The sequence below is a fragment of the Erinaceus europaeus genome, chromosome 4 (genome assembly GCF_950295315.1).
Source record: "Erinaceus europaeus chromosome 4, mEriEur2.1, whole genome shotgun sequence".
Lineage (NCBI taxonomy): Eukaryota > Metazoa > Chordata > Mammalia > Eulipotyphla > Erinaceidae > Erinaceus > Erinaceus europaeus.
This window is the reverse complement of record NC_080165.1, coordinates 139,345,271-139,361,248: the sequence shown is the minus strand read 5'-3', so window position 1 is coordinate 139,361,248 and position 15,978 is coordinate 139,345,271. Positions and strand designations below refer to the sequence as shown.

Below are 15,978 nucleotides of genomic sequence, written 5' to 3'. Positions count from 1 at the left end.
CACCTGCCCACCTGCTTCACCACTCATGAGGCGTCTCTGCTACAAGAGGGAGTGGGAGCTCGAACCTGGGTCATTGCACATATGTGTGTGTAACTGCCCAGGCCAGGCAACTGGATGGGTGTCCCGTGAGGAGAGGCCGGCTTTCTCTCTGGGCCTGAGAGTCGGGGCGGGAGGGGCGGAGGGGAGGCAGAGTGGAGGGCAGGACAAACCCAAAACTAGAAGGAAGAAAGTACATCTAAGTTCATTTTGTCTCAGGGCAGGGGTTGAGCTCTAGGAATACTGAGTAAATACAAGTACTCCAAGGAAAGCCCTATCATTGCCCATGTTGTGAATTAAGTAAAGATGTGAAGGCCAGCAATGAGCTGGTTCTTTCATATGTGGAATATAGATGACTAAAGCAAGGAACTTGCAAAAAAGAAAGAGAGAGAGAGAGAGAGAGAGAAAATGGCAAAATAAAGAAAAGAATGAAATTAAAATTGAAAAGAAAGAGAAAAGGTAATCAAACTGTCTCTTGAACTGTAAGAAATGATGGTTATGTGAACAAAATTCTCCGAGCACAGAATCTTGTCGGAGAAATGATGGTTGTGTGAACAAAATTCTGTGAGTCCAGGTTTCTGTTGGAGCATGTGCTAACTTACAGACCATGTGAAAGCAAAAAAAAAAAAAAAAAATCAGGAAAAAGACCGGGAGTCACGGTGTTGTTCTCAGGGCAAGAACACAGGATTTAATTCTGGCCGCCACACCTGCCAGAGTGATGTTCTCATCCCTCTTTCCTCTCTTTCTTTCTTCCTTTCTCTCAAAAAAGGAATAAGGACATTTAAAGAAAAAAAAAAAAAAGAAAGAAAAGTCGTCTCTGGATCTACCCTCCTCAGTGCTCGAGGGAGGTGCCCACGCCCTCAGGACACACTCTGCCCTTCTGGAAGGTAAATAAGAGAAACGCTGCTGCCTGAGAGCAAAGAGGGTATTCACCGGACTCCAGGGACGGGAAAGCAGGAGTGTGAAAGCAGGAGCCTAGCCGGACGTGAGCGGCATGTGCTCTTCTGCTCAGGAGACAGAGGAGCATTTTGTGCTCAGCCTGGAGCCTCCTATCTCTCCCTGAGCTGATCGGCCAGGAACATGCAAGGACTGCTCACCGTCACTCTTCTCTCCTCTGCTCTGTCTCCGGTAAGTTCTCAGCTGCTGCCCTGTCCCTTCAGGAGTAGTTGTATTTCTTCAGGTGAAAGCCAACAAAATAATAATTATATAAATGAAGCTAAAAACAAAATGGAAGAAGATGAATGGGGGGGCTTATGTGTTTCTTGAGGAGTACTTCACGAGCACCAGGGAACCATTTTGTCTCTAAAATAAAGTCCTCTCTCTCTCCTCTCCCTCTCCTCTCCCTCTCCTCTCTCTCCTCTCCCTCTCCCTTCTCTCCTCTCTCTCTCTCTCTCCTCTCTCTCTCTCTCTCTCTCTCTTCAGGAAATAAATGTAAAATATTGTTCCCTTCCAGGTAACGGCTGTGAATCCAATTTGGGATATTTTTGTGAGCATCCCCTGAAGTTGAATACTGTTATTATTTTCCCCTGTCGGAATATATAACACACCATATGTTTGGGAAGTGGCAACCTTGCCCAGGTGCTGGAGAGAAAGGGATCTCTTCATGTGAGTTCCAGGCTGGGGCTCAACTTTCCATGGTTGTGTGCAATGAGCCACTGGGGAAAAAAAAAAAAAAAAAAAAAACCTTGACAACTTCCTTAAAGCCTGTCCTTGTTTTAATGGAGTACGTACTTTGGAACAAACACATTAAAAGAAAAATTCTGTTTTTATTCCACCCATCCCTCCACCCCCAACTCATGCATTTCTCATTTCTTGTGAAAGGGAATCGTTCTTCAGAGATTTTGAAATATTCCAAGCAACAGACCAAAGATGAGTTCAATATATTATGAGCAAGGGGACCAGGCGGTGGTGCACCTGGTTAAGCGCACACATTACCGTGTGCCAAGGACCCTGGGTTAACAACATCAGCCTCGGCCAGTGAAGTAACTAATTTTTGTGTGTGACTCTGTTTGGAGCACAAGCCCCACTGCACTGGTGGGAGCTTTGCTACTATGGTGTCTTTCTGTCTCTGCTTCTCTGTCTCAAATTGTCAGCCTACAATGTGAACTCCCAACAACAACAATACACACATACAAATAAACACTGTGAGGAACCAAAGCATTTCTAACTTCACCTGTATCAACACAGTGACAAGATTAGTCCTTTTTGTCTTTATTAAAACAAGCCAACAAGGAGCTAGGAGCAAGATAAACTTACAAAATGGACAATGTAAATTTTCTACATTCCTGCTTTCTAATGGCCAAGAAAGGTTTCAGGAGTGAAGCAATGAGGCTGAAGATAATTGCTTAGTGTTTTAAAGTAGATGTACAGGGAGTCGGGTGGTAGCACAGCGGGTTAAGCACAGGTGGCGCAAAGCATAAGGAATGACAGAAGGATCCCGGTTCGAGATCCCGACTCCCCACCTGCAGGGGAGTCGCTTCCCAAGCAGTGAAGCAGGTCTGCAGGTGTCTATCTTTCTCTCCCCCTCTCTGTCTTCCCCTCCTCTCTTTAGTTCTCTCTGTCTTATCCAACAACAATGACATCAATAACTACAACAAGGGCAACAAAAGGGAAAATAAATAAATATAATAAATAAAGTAGATGTATATACTTATTTTTAACTCTTACTTTTGAGTCTAACTGCCTCAGTTCCATCAAATAAAGACTGAGAGTAAATTACTTTAAATATTTACTGGGTTCTAGGTAGCATCAATGGTCCAACAAATGAACTATAAATCCTTAAGTTTGAGTAACTGTATGGCTAGTGGACAGGTACATACACAGGTAATTTTAGTGCAACAACAAGTATAAAGGAGAGGGGAGAAATTATAGAGAGCGTGTCTCTGCGTGTACGTGTGTGTAGTTGGGTGGAGCCTTGCACGTGGACAACCTCATCTCTGTCTTTTTTTCTTTCTCTCTTCCAAATATTTATTTATTTATTTGAGAGAAGGAGGACAAGTAAACTAGACATCACTCTGGTACATGTGCTGCCAGGGATCAAACTCAGGACCTCCTGCTTGAGAGTCCCATGCTTTATCCACTGTGCCATCTCCCAGACCACACTGGGTCACATTTTCAGAGGGTGGGGAGGAGAGCAAAGGGAAGGGCTGGGGAGGGAAGGGAAGGGAGACCACAGCACCAGAGCCTCCTGTAATTCCATTAGCACTGCCTGTGTTCTGCTGGGGGCTGAATGTGGGTTTGTGCACATAGCAAGGCATGCACCCTGCCTGCTGGACTATCTCTCTAGCCTCATAGAAAAGTCATTTACTTACTTATTTATAGAAATGATATCTAATTAGGGGCCGAGTGGTGACACACCCAGTTAAACACACATAGTATGAAGCGCTAGGGTTTGGGTTCAAGCCACTGGCTCCCCACCAGCAGGGGGTCCACTTCACCACTGATGAAGCAGGTCTGCAGGTGTCTTCTGCTTTTTTCTCTCCCTCTTTATCTCCCTCTCTTCTCAATTTCTCTCTGTCCTATCCAATAAAATGGAAATAATGGCCACCAGGAGTAGTGGATTCATAGTGCCTGCACTGAGCCCCAGAGATAACCTAGGAGGCAAATAATAATAATAATAATAATAATAATAATAATAATAATAATAATATCCCTGATCAGAGCCTTAAACGATAAGTAGGTGAAGGAGTGGGGCCAAGTGAAGAAAATTAGAGGCAGAAGAAACCATACCAACTTATTGCAGGGAACTTTGGAGAACAGAAGGAATATAAGAAAATCAAATGAGGATTGGAGGGACAACATAGTGACTTTTGTGCCAGAGGCTCTAAGGTCCCAGGTTCAATCACTAAGCACCACCATAATCTAGAGCTGAGCAATGCTCTGATCTCTCTCCTCTGTATCTCTCATTAAAATAAAGTGAATAAAATATCTAAAAATAAATTTGGATTTAAAAAAATAGAAAAATGAAGCGATGTGGAGAGTCATGAGCGCCCTGCTTGAGGGGGTGGGGGGCCGGGGGCCTCAAACAGGGTGCTCTTGCCGGGTAACGCGCGTGCTCTCCGGTATGCGCCACCGCCTGACTCCCCTTCGAGGGATCATATCTAACATCCCCTTTCTCACCCCATGAAGTTCTGCTGGGCACAGGGCGTTGAAGGAAAGGTTGGAGAAGTAGCAGAAACACCTCCTCGGAAACAGTTCTGCCACTGGCCCTGTGAATGTCCTCAGCAGCAGCCCCGCTGCCCTCCTGGGGTGAGCATGGTGCGGGATGGCTGCGGGTGCTGTCAGACCTGCGCCAAGCAACCCGGGGACGCCTGCAATGAAGCCGACCTCTGTGATCCCCACAAAGGGCTCTACTGTGACTACTCAGCAGACAGGCCTCGCTATGAGACCGGAGTGTGTGCATGTAAGTGTCGTCTTCTGGACCTGTTGGAAAAGGTTGCTTTATTTATGTATTTATTTTTTAATAATTGTTGATGAGGAATAATCAGTTTTGTTTGGCTGCATGTGAGGTGGGTTTGTCATGCGGGGTGGGGGGCGGGTTCTGTCCTACTGAATGTCTGTGTGAAACTAGACAGGCAGAAATGGAAAAGAAGGACACAGAGAAGGGGAGAGACACCTGCGGCCCTGCTTTACCACTTGTGAAGCTTTTCCCTTGCAGGTGGGAACTGGGGCTTGAACCTGGGTCCTTGCACATTGTAACATGGGCACTCAACCAGGTTCCCCATCACCTGGCCGCGTACTTTTCTTACATTGAAGTGATCTTGTAGTTATTAGACAGTTGTCCTTAGGTAATAACAACAATAGGAAGAATTGAATGGTCTGACTCCTTGAAGTGTCAGGAAAGGGCGACCTGAAAGGATCACCAGCTAGCCCTCAGCTTAATGGGTCTAGTTGACAATAACCCAGAATGCCAACTTATTATTTAGGATAAAAATGAAATTTGTTTTATTTTATTTTTGTTATTGGATAGAGACAGAGAGAAATTGAGAGAGAAGAGGGAGATAGAGAGGAAGAGAGACAGAGAGACACCTGCAGACCTGCTTCACCACCTGTGAAGTCACTCCCTTGCACGTGGGGAGCCAGGTCCTTGTGCTTTGCGCCACATGCGCTTAGCCTACAACTACTGCCTGTATTTTTTATTTTTTAACAAGAGCACTGTTCAGCTCTGGCTTATGGTGGTGTGGGGGATTGAACCTGGGACTTTGGAGCCTCAGGCATGAGAGTCTGTTTGCATAACCATTATGCTATCTACCCTCCGCCCAAAAATGAAATTTGTAAAGGAAGGAAAATACTTTAGGGAGGCCGGGCAGTGGCACACTGGGTTAAGTGCACATAATATGAAGTGCAAGGGCCTGTGCAAGGATCGGGGTTCCAGCCCTCCACTCCCCACCTGTAGGACTGACACTTCATCACTTCATGAGCAGTGAAGCAGGTCTGCAAGTATCTATCTTTCCCTCTCTCTTTATCTCCCCATCTTTTCTCAATTTCACTTTCCTATCCAATAAAATGGGGGAAAAAATGACTGCCAGGAGCAGTGGATTTGTAGTGCTGACACCCAGTCCCAGTGATAACCCTGGGAGAGAGAGAGAGAGAGAGAGAGAGAGAGAAACTTTAGGAGGGGACAGCAGTCACTGTAAATCTGCCTTCGTGGAAAGGGAAATTACTATCAGTAGTTTGAGCTGAACATGGAATGAGAGTTAGGCTGACTGCATCAGGCTGCTCAGGTCTGATAGACTGAAACCCATCCGTCGTCTCAGCCAGGGCAGTAACTCACTTGGCTGTGACGCTGTTTGCAGCACAGGCCCCACTGCACTGGAGGAGGCTTTGCTGCTGTGGTGGTGTCTTTCCCTTTCTCTCTGTCTGTCTCTGCTTCTCCATCTAAAGTAGTCGGGGCAGGGGGCAGACAGCATAACAGTTATGCAAAGAGACTCTCATGCCTGAGACTCTGAAGTCCCAGGTTTAATCTCCTACACCACCATAAGCCAGAGCTGAGCAGTTCTCTGGTAAAAAGAAAAAAAAAAGGGGGGGGGGGGAGTCGGGAGATATCACAAATATCAACATAGCAAAAAAATAACCAAAAACCATGTCAGTGTGAATAGAGTTTTGACTTTGTAAGGGACCTCAGGTACTGCCAGAGGGTCCACAAATTACACTTGGAAAACTGTGGATACAGGTCAAGGAAGTGAAACATGTCTCCAGTTTGATTAATGGAGCAATCAGTCACCTTGCTGTACTGTTGCTTAACTAATTATGATTTTTTTCAGTCATTTGAATATCCTGACATCCCAAGAATATAATGCTGGACAGCTGGATGTGAAAAAACTCAGTCTTACCAGTCACTCACCAACAAAGATCTCAGATTTATAACCATTATCTCTGCTATGATAATTTTTTTGTTGGTGTTGTTAATTTTACTCTAGAACAGGGCCTATTGGTATGCTTCTAAATTCTGCTTCTAAAACCCCTTCTGTTTCATTGGTTTAATCCCCCCTGCTTGGCACTGTATTCTATTTGCATAACCACTGTTAACTAAGCACCGCCCTGCCTCCAGGGCATTGGTTTAATCCTCACTTTTGCAGGCTTTTTCCTTCTCCCCACCCCCTATCCTACGTACATCCTCTTCAGACCTGACACTTCCGCCTCAGGATAGAGAAGGAAAAGATTGTGACTAGAAATAGCTTAGATTGCACTGCGTTCCACATGAATAAAGACTGAACTGCGTACCACTCAACCATGAGTCCCTGGTCGTCTCTCTCTCCCGCCCGTGAAGCTCAGCCTGGCCAGGGCCTATACAGTCTTAATCCTAGAAGTGATCCTTTGGACTGACAATTTATAGCATAATGAAAATGTCTCATTTTCAAGTGTCTACAGATGAAGAAGGTTTCAGATGGGACATAAATGATTGAGAATAATACTCCAATAAAGGGGATAGCTATTTATTCTCAGGTTTATAACTGGAGACCCAGACTGCCACAGTTACAGTTTCTTTGGCTATCTTAATGTTACTCTCTTATCTTTTCAGACCTCCTAGCTGTGGGATGTGAGCTCAACAAGATACATTATCACAATGGCCAAATGTTTCAGCCCAACCCCATGTTCAGCTGCCTCTGTGTGAGTGGGGCCATTGGATGCACACCTCTGCTAATACCAAAGCCGACTGACAGTCCCTGCTCTGAAGCCAAAGATGGGAAGAAATCTACAAAATCTAACTGTGGCCTGGGATCATTACAGCAGGAGCTCTCCACAACCTACAAGACAATGCCAGGTGCTTATAAGTAGACTATTTTTCATGGATGACTTTTGTTCATGCTTTTTTAAAAAAAGATTTTATTTATTTATTAATGAGGAAGATAGGAGGAGAGAAAGAGAGAACCAGACATCACTCTGGCACATGTGCTGCTGGGGCTCGAACTCAGGACCTCATGCTTGAGAGTCCAAAGCTTTATCACTGCGCCACCTCCTGGACCACTGTTCATACTTTTTTAAATGAATTTTTATAAACTTTATTTGATAGAAAAGAGATAAATTGAGAGGGGAGATAGAGGGATAGAGAGAGACAGAGAGACACCTGCAATATTGCTTTATCACTCATGAAGCTTTCCCCCTGTAGCCGGGGAGCTTAGGTTATATCCCCAGGAGAGAAACTGCAGGATCATAGGTCGATTTCTAGCCTTATGAGAATTATTCACTTTTCTCCGCAGAGGCTGGACCAATTTACATTCCTACCAGCAGTGCAGGCGGGTTCCTCTGACTCCACAACCTCTCCAGCATTTACTGCTGTTACCTTTTCTGATGTATAACATTCTCACAGGAGTGAAGTGGTATCTCATTTTTTAATATATATTTGCATTTCTCTGACAATCAAACACTGGGAGCATTTTCTCATGATAGTCAGTTTTAGACTTAGTTCATATCAGTTTGGCTCACAAAGATGTATTTTTAAAAAACAATCTAATATTTATTAATTTCCCCTTTTGTTACCCTTGTTTATTTATCCCCTTGTTGCCCTTGTTGTTTCTTTTTATTGTGCTAGTTATTGATGTTGCTGTTGTTGGATAGGACAGAGAGAAATGAAGAGAGGAGGGGAAGACAGAGGGGGAGAGACACCTGCAGACCTGCTTCACTGCTTGTGAAGCGACTCCCCTGCAGGTGGGGAGCTGGGGCTCAAATAGGGATCCTTACGCTGGTCCTTGTGCTTTACATGCTCTTACGCTGAGCTACTAGATGTATTCTCTAAAAAAAAAAAAAAAAAAAAAAAGAAGGATGTAGACAGACAGCTGCAGTATGGCTTCACCAGTTGTGAAGTTTTCCCCCTGCAAGTGGAGCTTGAACCTGGGTCCTTGTGTATGGTAATGTGTGTGCTGAACTGGGTGGTCCACCACCTGCCTCCCCCCAAGGTGTTACACTTAAAATAGAGGTCAATTAAAAAAATCAAAATAGGGCCTTCTGGAGGTATGGTTATGGAGTAGGAGCCATTACAGATTTCTCTCTTGATAAACTAGGAAAAACAAATGAAAAACCAGCTGAAAACTCAACAAAATACAACCAGGGTTTCCTCAGAAATTAAAAAAAGTCACCAAGTTGCATTTGCTACTGTGTTTCCACCCTTAACTCCCTGGGCTGAGGGCCTCACCAATGTGTCCTGGAGCCCCACATCTCCAGAGCCCTGCCCAGCTAGGGAAAGATAGAAACAGGACCTAGTGAGAGGGGAAGAAAAAAGGAAGAACACTTGGAAGTAATAAGTGGTATAGGTGTTACTTAGAAAGGACGAGAAGGCAGAACCATAGAAAAATGGTCAAAAGAGATACAGACACATAGATATAGACACATATGCAGCTGTAGAAGCAATTGTCACCCCATTTCTGTGACCTTGGAAGAATGACTGCAGTTTCCAATGAAGGGAATGGGGACATGGAACGCTGGTGGTGGAAAAGTGTGGACTTAGACCCTCATTGTCTTAATAATTTTTTCAATCAATATAAAATCACTAGTAAAAATATTTCTATGAAAAAAATAAATCTTTTAGAAAAAGTAAAAAAAAAAAAAAAAAAAACCACAACTTTATCTGCTACATCTTTGCCAAAAATGTTTTTCAAGTTCTACAAAAACAGGAAACCCCCCCTAAAATCGTTTTCCCTCTGCTTTCTACCACACAGCCTCTTCTCAGGAAAATCAGCCCAATGTTATTTATTCTGGAAAAGCTTTTATTTGTGTATTTTGGGTGAAACTTGGAACCATTTAGTTCGAAAAATGTTCAACAGCAGCTTTTCTTTTCTTCTTCTTTTTAAAATTATCTCTATTTATTTGATAGTGAGAGCCAGAAATTGAGAGGGAAGGGGGAGACAGAGAGGAAGAGAGACAGAAAGATACCACAAGCCCTGCTTCACCACAGGTGAAGCTTTCCCCCTGCAAGTGGGGACCGGGGGCTCAAACCTGGGTCCTGAGGGCTCAAACCTAGATCCTTGAGCACTGTAACCTGTGCGCTCAACCAGGTGCGCCACCACCCAGCCCTACAGCAGTTTTTCTATATAACAAGCATAGAGGGAAGACTATCCTATTTGGGCACATATTTTGCATCTGAAAATATTACTTAATAGGAACTTCTGATATATTACTTTTTCATTTTGAAAACAGAGCTCAACAACCACCAATATCCCCATTTAAATAAAAACAAATGCATATTCAGGGGTGTTTTGAAATGCTAGATGCAACCAGGCGCACCATCACCTAGCTCCCTACATAGGCGTTTTGAAGGAGGTCACTCAGGTATGTTAGTCAGAAACGTGAAATGCTTTTATTATTCATTTTGAGCATCTGGCTGTCTATACTTAGCATTACTCTGTTCATAAATCTTGTATTCTGCTCTCTTTTACACTAATATTTTATTTAAGTGTGCTTGCTTTTTGGAGACAGTAGTTTCAAAAACAGTAGCAAGTGAAGTCTAAATGACGGAGGACTTAAACAGGACAAAACTCATAGGATGGTTTCTAGTCATGTCTCTGTGTTTTATCCAGAAACCAAGAACTATTTTTACTTGAAATTTAAAGCTTAGGAAATGAAAGGAGGCTACTATGTGGAATATTTACATATGCTTAAAAATAACTTAAGTGCCTTGAATTCCTAAGGAAAAACCTTTAATTAAATGGTATTTAATACAAGGAACTATGATCAAGAATTTTATGTTTTTTAGTGGGTGGAGGCTTTCCTCCTCTATGATTCCACTCCTTTGGCAGACTCATTTTACTCTCTTAAAATTTCACATAGAAACAGAAAGGGAGAGAGACAGAAATAAGCAGAGACATATGGACAGAGACATCACAGCACCGTTCCTGCATGGTACTCCTATGTGGTACTGGTACTCTGATCTGTTTCTTTCCCTCTGTATCTTTCATAATTTTAAATTAAAAATAAATAAAAACATCTTCAGTGACGGTTATTTTGGTTGTAGTGAATTTCCATCTGCCACATAGAATTATTCAACTTGAAGTGTGACACTATTGATGTTCTAAAACTTAAGAAAATATGATCCCAAAATTTTTGGCCCAAATGTACGGTTCTTTCTCAACATTGGGTCTGAGTGACTCAGTATTGTCTTCTTCTTAGATCCATGTGTGTTTCCTTTATGAGAGACATTCGTTTAGATTAAGTTTCCATAGTAAAGGCTTTATGGATCAACTTCAGTTTGTTTCATCAATGAGTCGACTCACTTGCAACATGATTGGATTATTATTCTTAGTGGCTAGTGATTTGCTACAGAAAACCTCCCCGATATTCTCTGGTATTTGATATACAGGCTTAAGAGATGTTCACTCTTTTTTTTTTTTTTTTTTGCCTCCAGGGTTATTGCTGGGGCTCAGTGCCTGCACTACAAATCTACTGCTCCTGGAGGCCTTTTCCCCATTTTGTTGCCCTTGTTATTGTTGCTGTTGTTCACTTTAATTTTTTAATATCTATTTATTTTCCCTTTTGTTGCCCTTGTTTTTTATTGTTGTTGTAGTTATTTTTGTTGTTATTGATGTTGTCGTTGTTAGAACAGAGTGAAATAGAGAGGAGGGGAAGGCAGAGAGGGGGAAAGAGAGACACCTGCAGACTTGCTTCACCGCCTGGGAAGCGATTCCCCTGCAGGTGGAGAGCCGGAGGCTCGAACCAGGATCCTTAAGCCGATTCTTGCGCTTCGTGTGTCACATGCGCTTAACCCACTGGGCTACCTTCCGACTCCCGATGTTCACTGTTTTTAAAAAATACTTATTCATTCTCTTTTGCTGTCCTTGTTTTACTGTTGTAGTTATTATTGTTGTCATCATTGTTGGATAGGACAGAGAGAAATGGAGAGAGGAGGGGAAGACAGAGGGGGGGGAGAGAAAGATAGACACCTGCAGACCTGCTTCACCACTTGTGAAGTGACTCCCCTGCAGGTGGCCACCCGGCAGCTCAAACCCGGATCCTTCCACTGGTCCTTGGCTTTGCGCCATGTGCGCTTAACCCGCTGCTCTACAGCCCGACTTCCAAGATGGTCACCTTTTAACATCTCATCTCTGTGAAATTATGTCAATAGGTTCAAACAGAAATTTTAATTTTAAAAGTAAAGTTTTACACGCACACACATACACACAGTAAATAAAACAGCTAATTCCAGGGTGTCTGTGGTTAGAACTAGCTTTTGCTTGGTCAGTATGAAGCAAAGCATAGTGAAGGCAGCATGCTTTCTCAATGCTCATCAAACACTCAACCTTTATCGTTAACGAAAATCTTAGTTTTTTTGCTTTTTTTCTTCTTTTAGTGAATATTAAGCAAATTCCAGAACTTCAGCTAAGCTCTTGGCTTAGTTTTGTGGGAAAACTGGTAGTGCAACAGTCAAAACAACCTAACCGACCTTTATTTATTGCAGACGGGCCAGGCTTTTACACCTGCTTCGTGCACGGGGCTCTTTACACTGCCATCTCCTAGGTGTCTCCATGTTTCTGCTTCCTCTTCTCAATCCTATGTGCAGCTGCGAGCTCCTCCTGTGAATACTGAATAGGCGGTGTAAAAATATTTTATCCAAATGTAGCAGATACTTCAAAGTGACTAACATTTCCTGTCAAGTGTTTTTTGGGGGCTGGGCAGTGGCACACCGGGTTAAGTGCAAATAGTACGTTAAGTCGTTGAGCAATAATCCCCGTTCGAGTCCCCGGTTAACCACCCGCAGGGGGCTCGCTTGTATAAGTGATGAAGCAGGTCTGTCTATCCTCTCATTCTCTCTAACTTCCTATCCTCTCAGTTTGTCTTATTCTATTAAAAAAAATGGCCATAGGAGCAGTGGATTCATACTGCAAGCACTGGGCCCCAGCAGTAACCCTGGAGGCAAAAAAAATTTTTTTTGAGGGATCTTTTTTGAAGACAGCCAGAATTTGACTATGTTCGACCATAGTGTCACAACCTAGTTCATTCACTTTAGGAGGCATACTAACTTTGAGGTCATGCCTTGCAGTGCTAGTATTGGTTAAATGTAGTCTGCTTTAAATACAGCAAAGACCTGAACAAGAACAAGGCCAAGATGCTCCCAGTGAACTTACAAGGAGCTGGAAGAATTCTGTGTTCTTTTCATTTTCATTACTCACCTTTTTCTCCTAAGCAATAGGGAGCTCCATTTATCCACCCACTCATCCACACAGTGGTTGATCCATTTATTCTTTAAATAATGTAATGTGGCAGGTGGTGCAAAGCACAAGGACCGGCAGAAGGATCCCAGTTCGAGCCACCGGCTCCCCACCTGCAGGGGTGTTGCTTCACAAACTGTGAAGCAGGTCTGCAGGTGTCTTTCTCTGCCCCTCTGTCTTCCTCTCCTCTCTCTGTCCTACCCAACAACGACGGCATCAATAACAACAATAACTACAACAATAAAACAAGGGCAACAAAAGGGGATTTTTAAAAAAAAAATGTAATGTTGGGTGGGGGTATAGCATAATGATTATACAAAAGAGACTTTCATGCCTGAGGCTCTCAAGTCCTAGATTCAATCTCCCACACTGCCATGAGCTAGAGCTGAGCAGTGCTCTGGTTTAAAAAAAAAAGTAATGTTTATTAATTTATTGGAGACAGAAATCAAGAAGGAAGAGGTAGGTAGACGCTCACAGCACTGCCTTGTTGCTTGTGAAATTCTCTCCCTGCAGGCAGGATCCATCCGATCTATATCCATGTCTTTTTCTACAAGTGATTGAAGTGCCTAGCCATTGGAAGGAGCACCGTGGGTCTGATGTTGGAGAGAATTAAACTGTATGAATGATACTGATTACATACTTCCGATGATGTGATGTTATTTTTTTTAGAGGCAGAGAAGCAGAAAGAAATGAGGGGGGTGGGAGAAGAAGACCAGAACAACAAAACTGCTGCTACCGCTTAAAAAAAAAAAAATTAATAAGAGAAAGGAGGAGAGAGAGAGAAACCAGAGCACTGCTCAGCTCTGGCTTATGGTGGTGTGGGATTGAATTTGAGATATCAGAACCTTAGGCATAAGAGTCTTTTTGCATAACCATTATGCTGTTTCTCTAGCCTCCCCTTTTTTTCAAATTGACCACTGCTCAGCTCTGGTTTATGGTAGTACTCCGGGATTGACCCTGGGAGCTCTGAGCCTCAGGCATGAAAGTTATTTGCATAACCAGTATGCTGTCTTCCCAGCTCTCATTGAAACTTCCTTCAATGCAATGGTAACTGAGCTTGAAGCTGGGTCATTCACATGGCAAGGCAGCACATTATCCAATGTTAATTTAATGTTAAAACCACATTTTACAAATAAATATCTTAAAAGTTTTTTGAGGCCTCCTGTCTTAATTTAGCGTCTGTTGGAAACAATATCAAGCATGAAGCAAGAGTGAGGGAAAAGGCACATATCTACCCAAACCAAAGCTTATGTTTGGTGCTCGGAAGGCTACTCAGGAAAAAGACCAAATGGCGAAATCTAATGTTATCAAGGCTAAAGTATGTCTAGCTCTACGAAATTAAACTGTAACATTTGACTGAAAGGTAATTTGGGAATTTGAAGAGGGTGATAAAGGTTTGGGTCTATTAGTTATTAAATGCTTAAAAACAATGATTATTTGCATCAGTACATGCCATACCACTATATATATCTTTCCCCTTTATTTTAGCTTACAGGAATCTCCCACTTATATGGAGAAGAAAATGTCTTGTGCAGGCTACAAAATGGACACCTTGCTCCAGAACATGTGGGATGGGGATATCAAATAGGGTGACCAACGAAAACAGCAGGTGTGAACTGAGGAAAGAGAAAAGACTGTGTTTTCTTCAGCCTTGTGACAGTCACCTAGTGAAGACAGTAACGGCAAGGTTTTATTTAATTTATTCATTCATTACTATGTTAATGTATTTGGATGACCTGAGTTTCATCAAAATATAATTACCTCATACCATCTTTAAGTCAAACTATCTTAGAGGAAAGCAAATATTTATGTGACAAGATGTCATTTGGGAGATTTTACTAAGCTGAGAGTTACTGCTAACTTTTTTTTTTTTTTTAACCTCATTAAGCATCTATCTCCTCAAAACTGTGAGCTGCATTATGGAATTTGCTAGGCCTGAGGTAACATTTAATAAGACACAATCCTTTATATTACGCAAAACAGTTTTTGGGTTTTTTTGGGGGGGTGTGTCATTGGTGTGGCTTCACCACTTCAGGTCAACTTTCTCAGAAAGAGGAGCGAGAGAGAGAAGGAGAGACAACAGCAAAACTTCCTCTCTTGTGGGGTTTGGGTTCAGAAGTGGATAATGTGCACAGCAAGTAGGCACACTATCCTGGTGAGCATCTTGCTGAGCCCAGGATTTTTTTTTTTATTGTGGGAAAGTAAAGGGCAGGTAACAAAAACCTTTGCAAGTGGGCCCTATAATATGGTAAACGGCAATGGGCAGGACAGACAGACTTCTGCTTTCCTTTCTTAAATTTTACTTGCTTTTCTGTTTTTTATATTAATAATAGTTTACAGGATTATAAAACTAAAGGACAACACACCCAGCATAGAAGTTCTGTGACAAGTACCTCCCAACTCCTCATAATAACCACTAGAGTTCTCATAAAATCTTAGAGGGTCTCTCTTGCAAAGATGACTTTACAGGTAGAAAAGAAAGTGCTAGAAGTCACTGTGTAGAAACTACCATGAACTTAGACAGAACTGGTTTTGTATTTGTGTGGAAACAGTTTTTTTCTCTAAAGAATGATTTCATAATGCTCTTTTTCAGATCCCCAAAGGAAAAACATGTCAACCTACTTTCCAACTCTTCAAAGCTGAAAAATTTGTCTTTTCAGGATGCTCAAGTACTCAGAGTTACAAACCCACTTTCTGTGGCATATGTTTGGATCAGAGATGCTGTATCCCTAACAAGTCCAAAATGGTTACCATTCAATTTGACTGCCCAAATGAAGGATCGTTTAAGTGGAAGATGCTGTGGATTACATCTTGTGTGTGTCAGAGAAATTGCAGAGATCCGGGAGATGTATTTTCAGAGCTTCAGATTCTGTAAAACCAAACTGGGGGGGGGGGGGAGGTAAGGCTAACCAATTATGTCATTACATACAGAAGTCAGAATGATTGAAAAGGGTGGTAGATCAACTTTACTGGTTTAAAACAGTAAAAAAAAAAACCTGTCTACTATCAATTGGCTAGATGTTAAGCAATTAAAACAGGGTCTCCTAAAATATATATGTAAAATTTAAATTTGAAAACCTTCAGGTTGAGCTCTAAAATATCTAAGCTTGGAACACATGAACATGACTCCATGTGGGTATTCTATATATAATGGAAAAATTACACAATTTACAAGAAAAGATTTTACTCTATAAAATAATCTGGAATAATTTGTTGAAAATGTATAAAAATCATGGGGGCTGGGTGGTGGTGCACTTGGTTGAGCGCACGTTACACTGCACAAGGACCCAGGTTCAAGCCCCTG

At 42.4% G+C, this 15,978-nt stretch overlaps 1 protein-coding gene across 1 annotated transcript; it reads left to right on the top strand.

Moving 5' to 3' along the window:
• Window positions 1-352: 352 nt before the first annotated feature.
• Window positions 353-15,671, top strand: CCN6 (cellular communication network factor 6). Its single transcript, XM_007528132.3, has 5 exons — window positions 353-1,164; window positions 4,165-4,438; window positions 7,058-7,300; window positions 14,163-14,356; window positions 15,268-15,671. Exons 1-5 carry the CDS (start codon window positions 1,117-1,119, stop codon window positions 15,547-15,549), a joined length of 1,041 nt encoding a protein of 346 aa, XP_007528194.3. The 5' UTR covers window positions 353-1,116; the 3' UTR covers window positions 15,550-15,671.
• The last annotated feature ends 307 nt before the right edge of the window (window positions 15,672-15,978 follow it).

Coding starts and splice junctions, on each gene's coding strand:
- CCN6 (XM_007528132.3), top strand. CDS start 1,117: ATGCAAGGACTGCTCACCGTCACTCTTCTCTCCTCTGCTCTGTCTCCG. Junction 1,165..4,164: donor TCTCCTCTGCTCTGTCTCCG/GTAAGTTCTCAG, acceptor CACCCCATGAAG/TTCTGCTGGGCACAGGGCGT. Junction 14,357..15,267: donor ACCTAGTGAAGACAGTAACG/GCAAGGTTTTAT, acceptor GCTCTTTTTCAG/ATCCCCAAAGGAAAAACATG.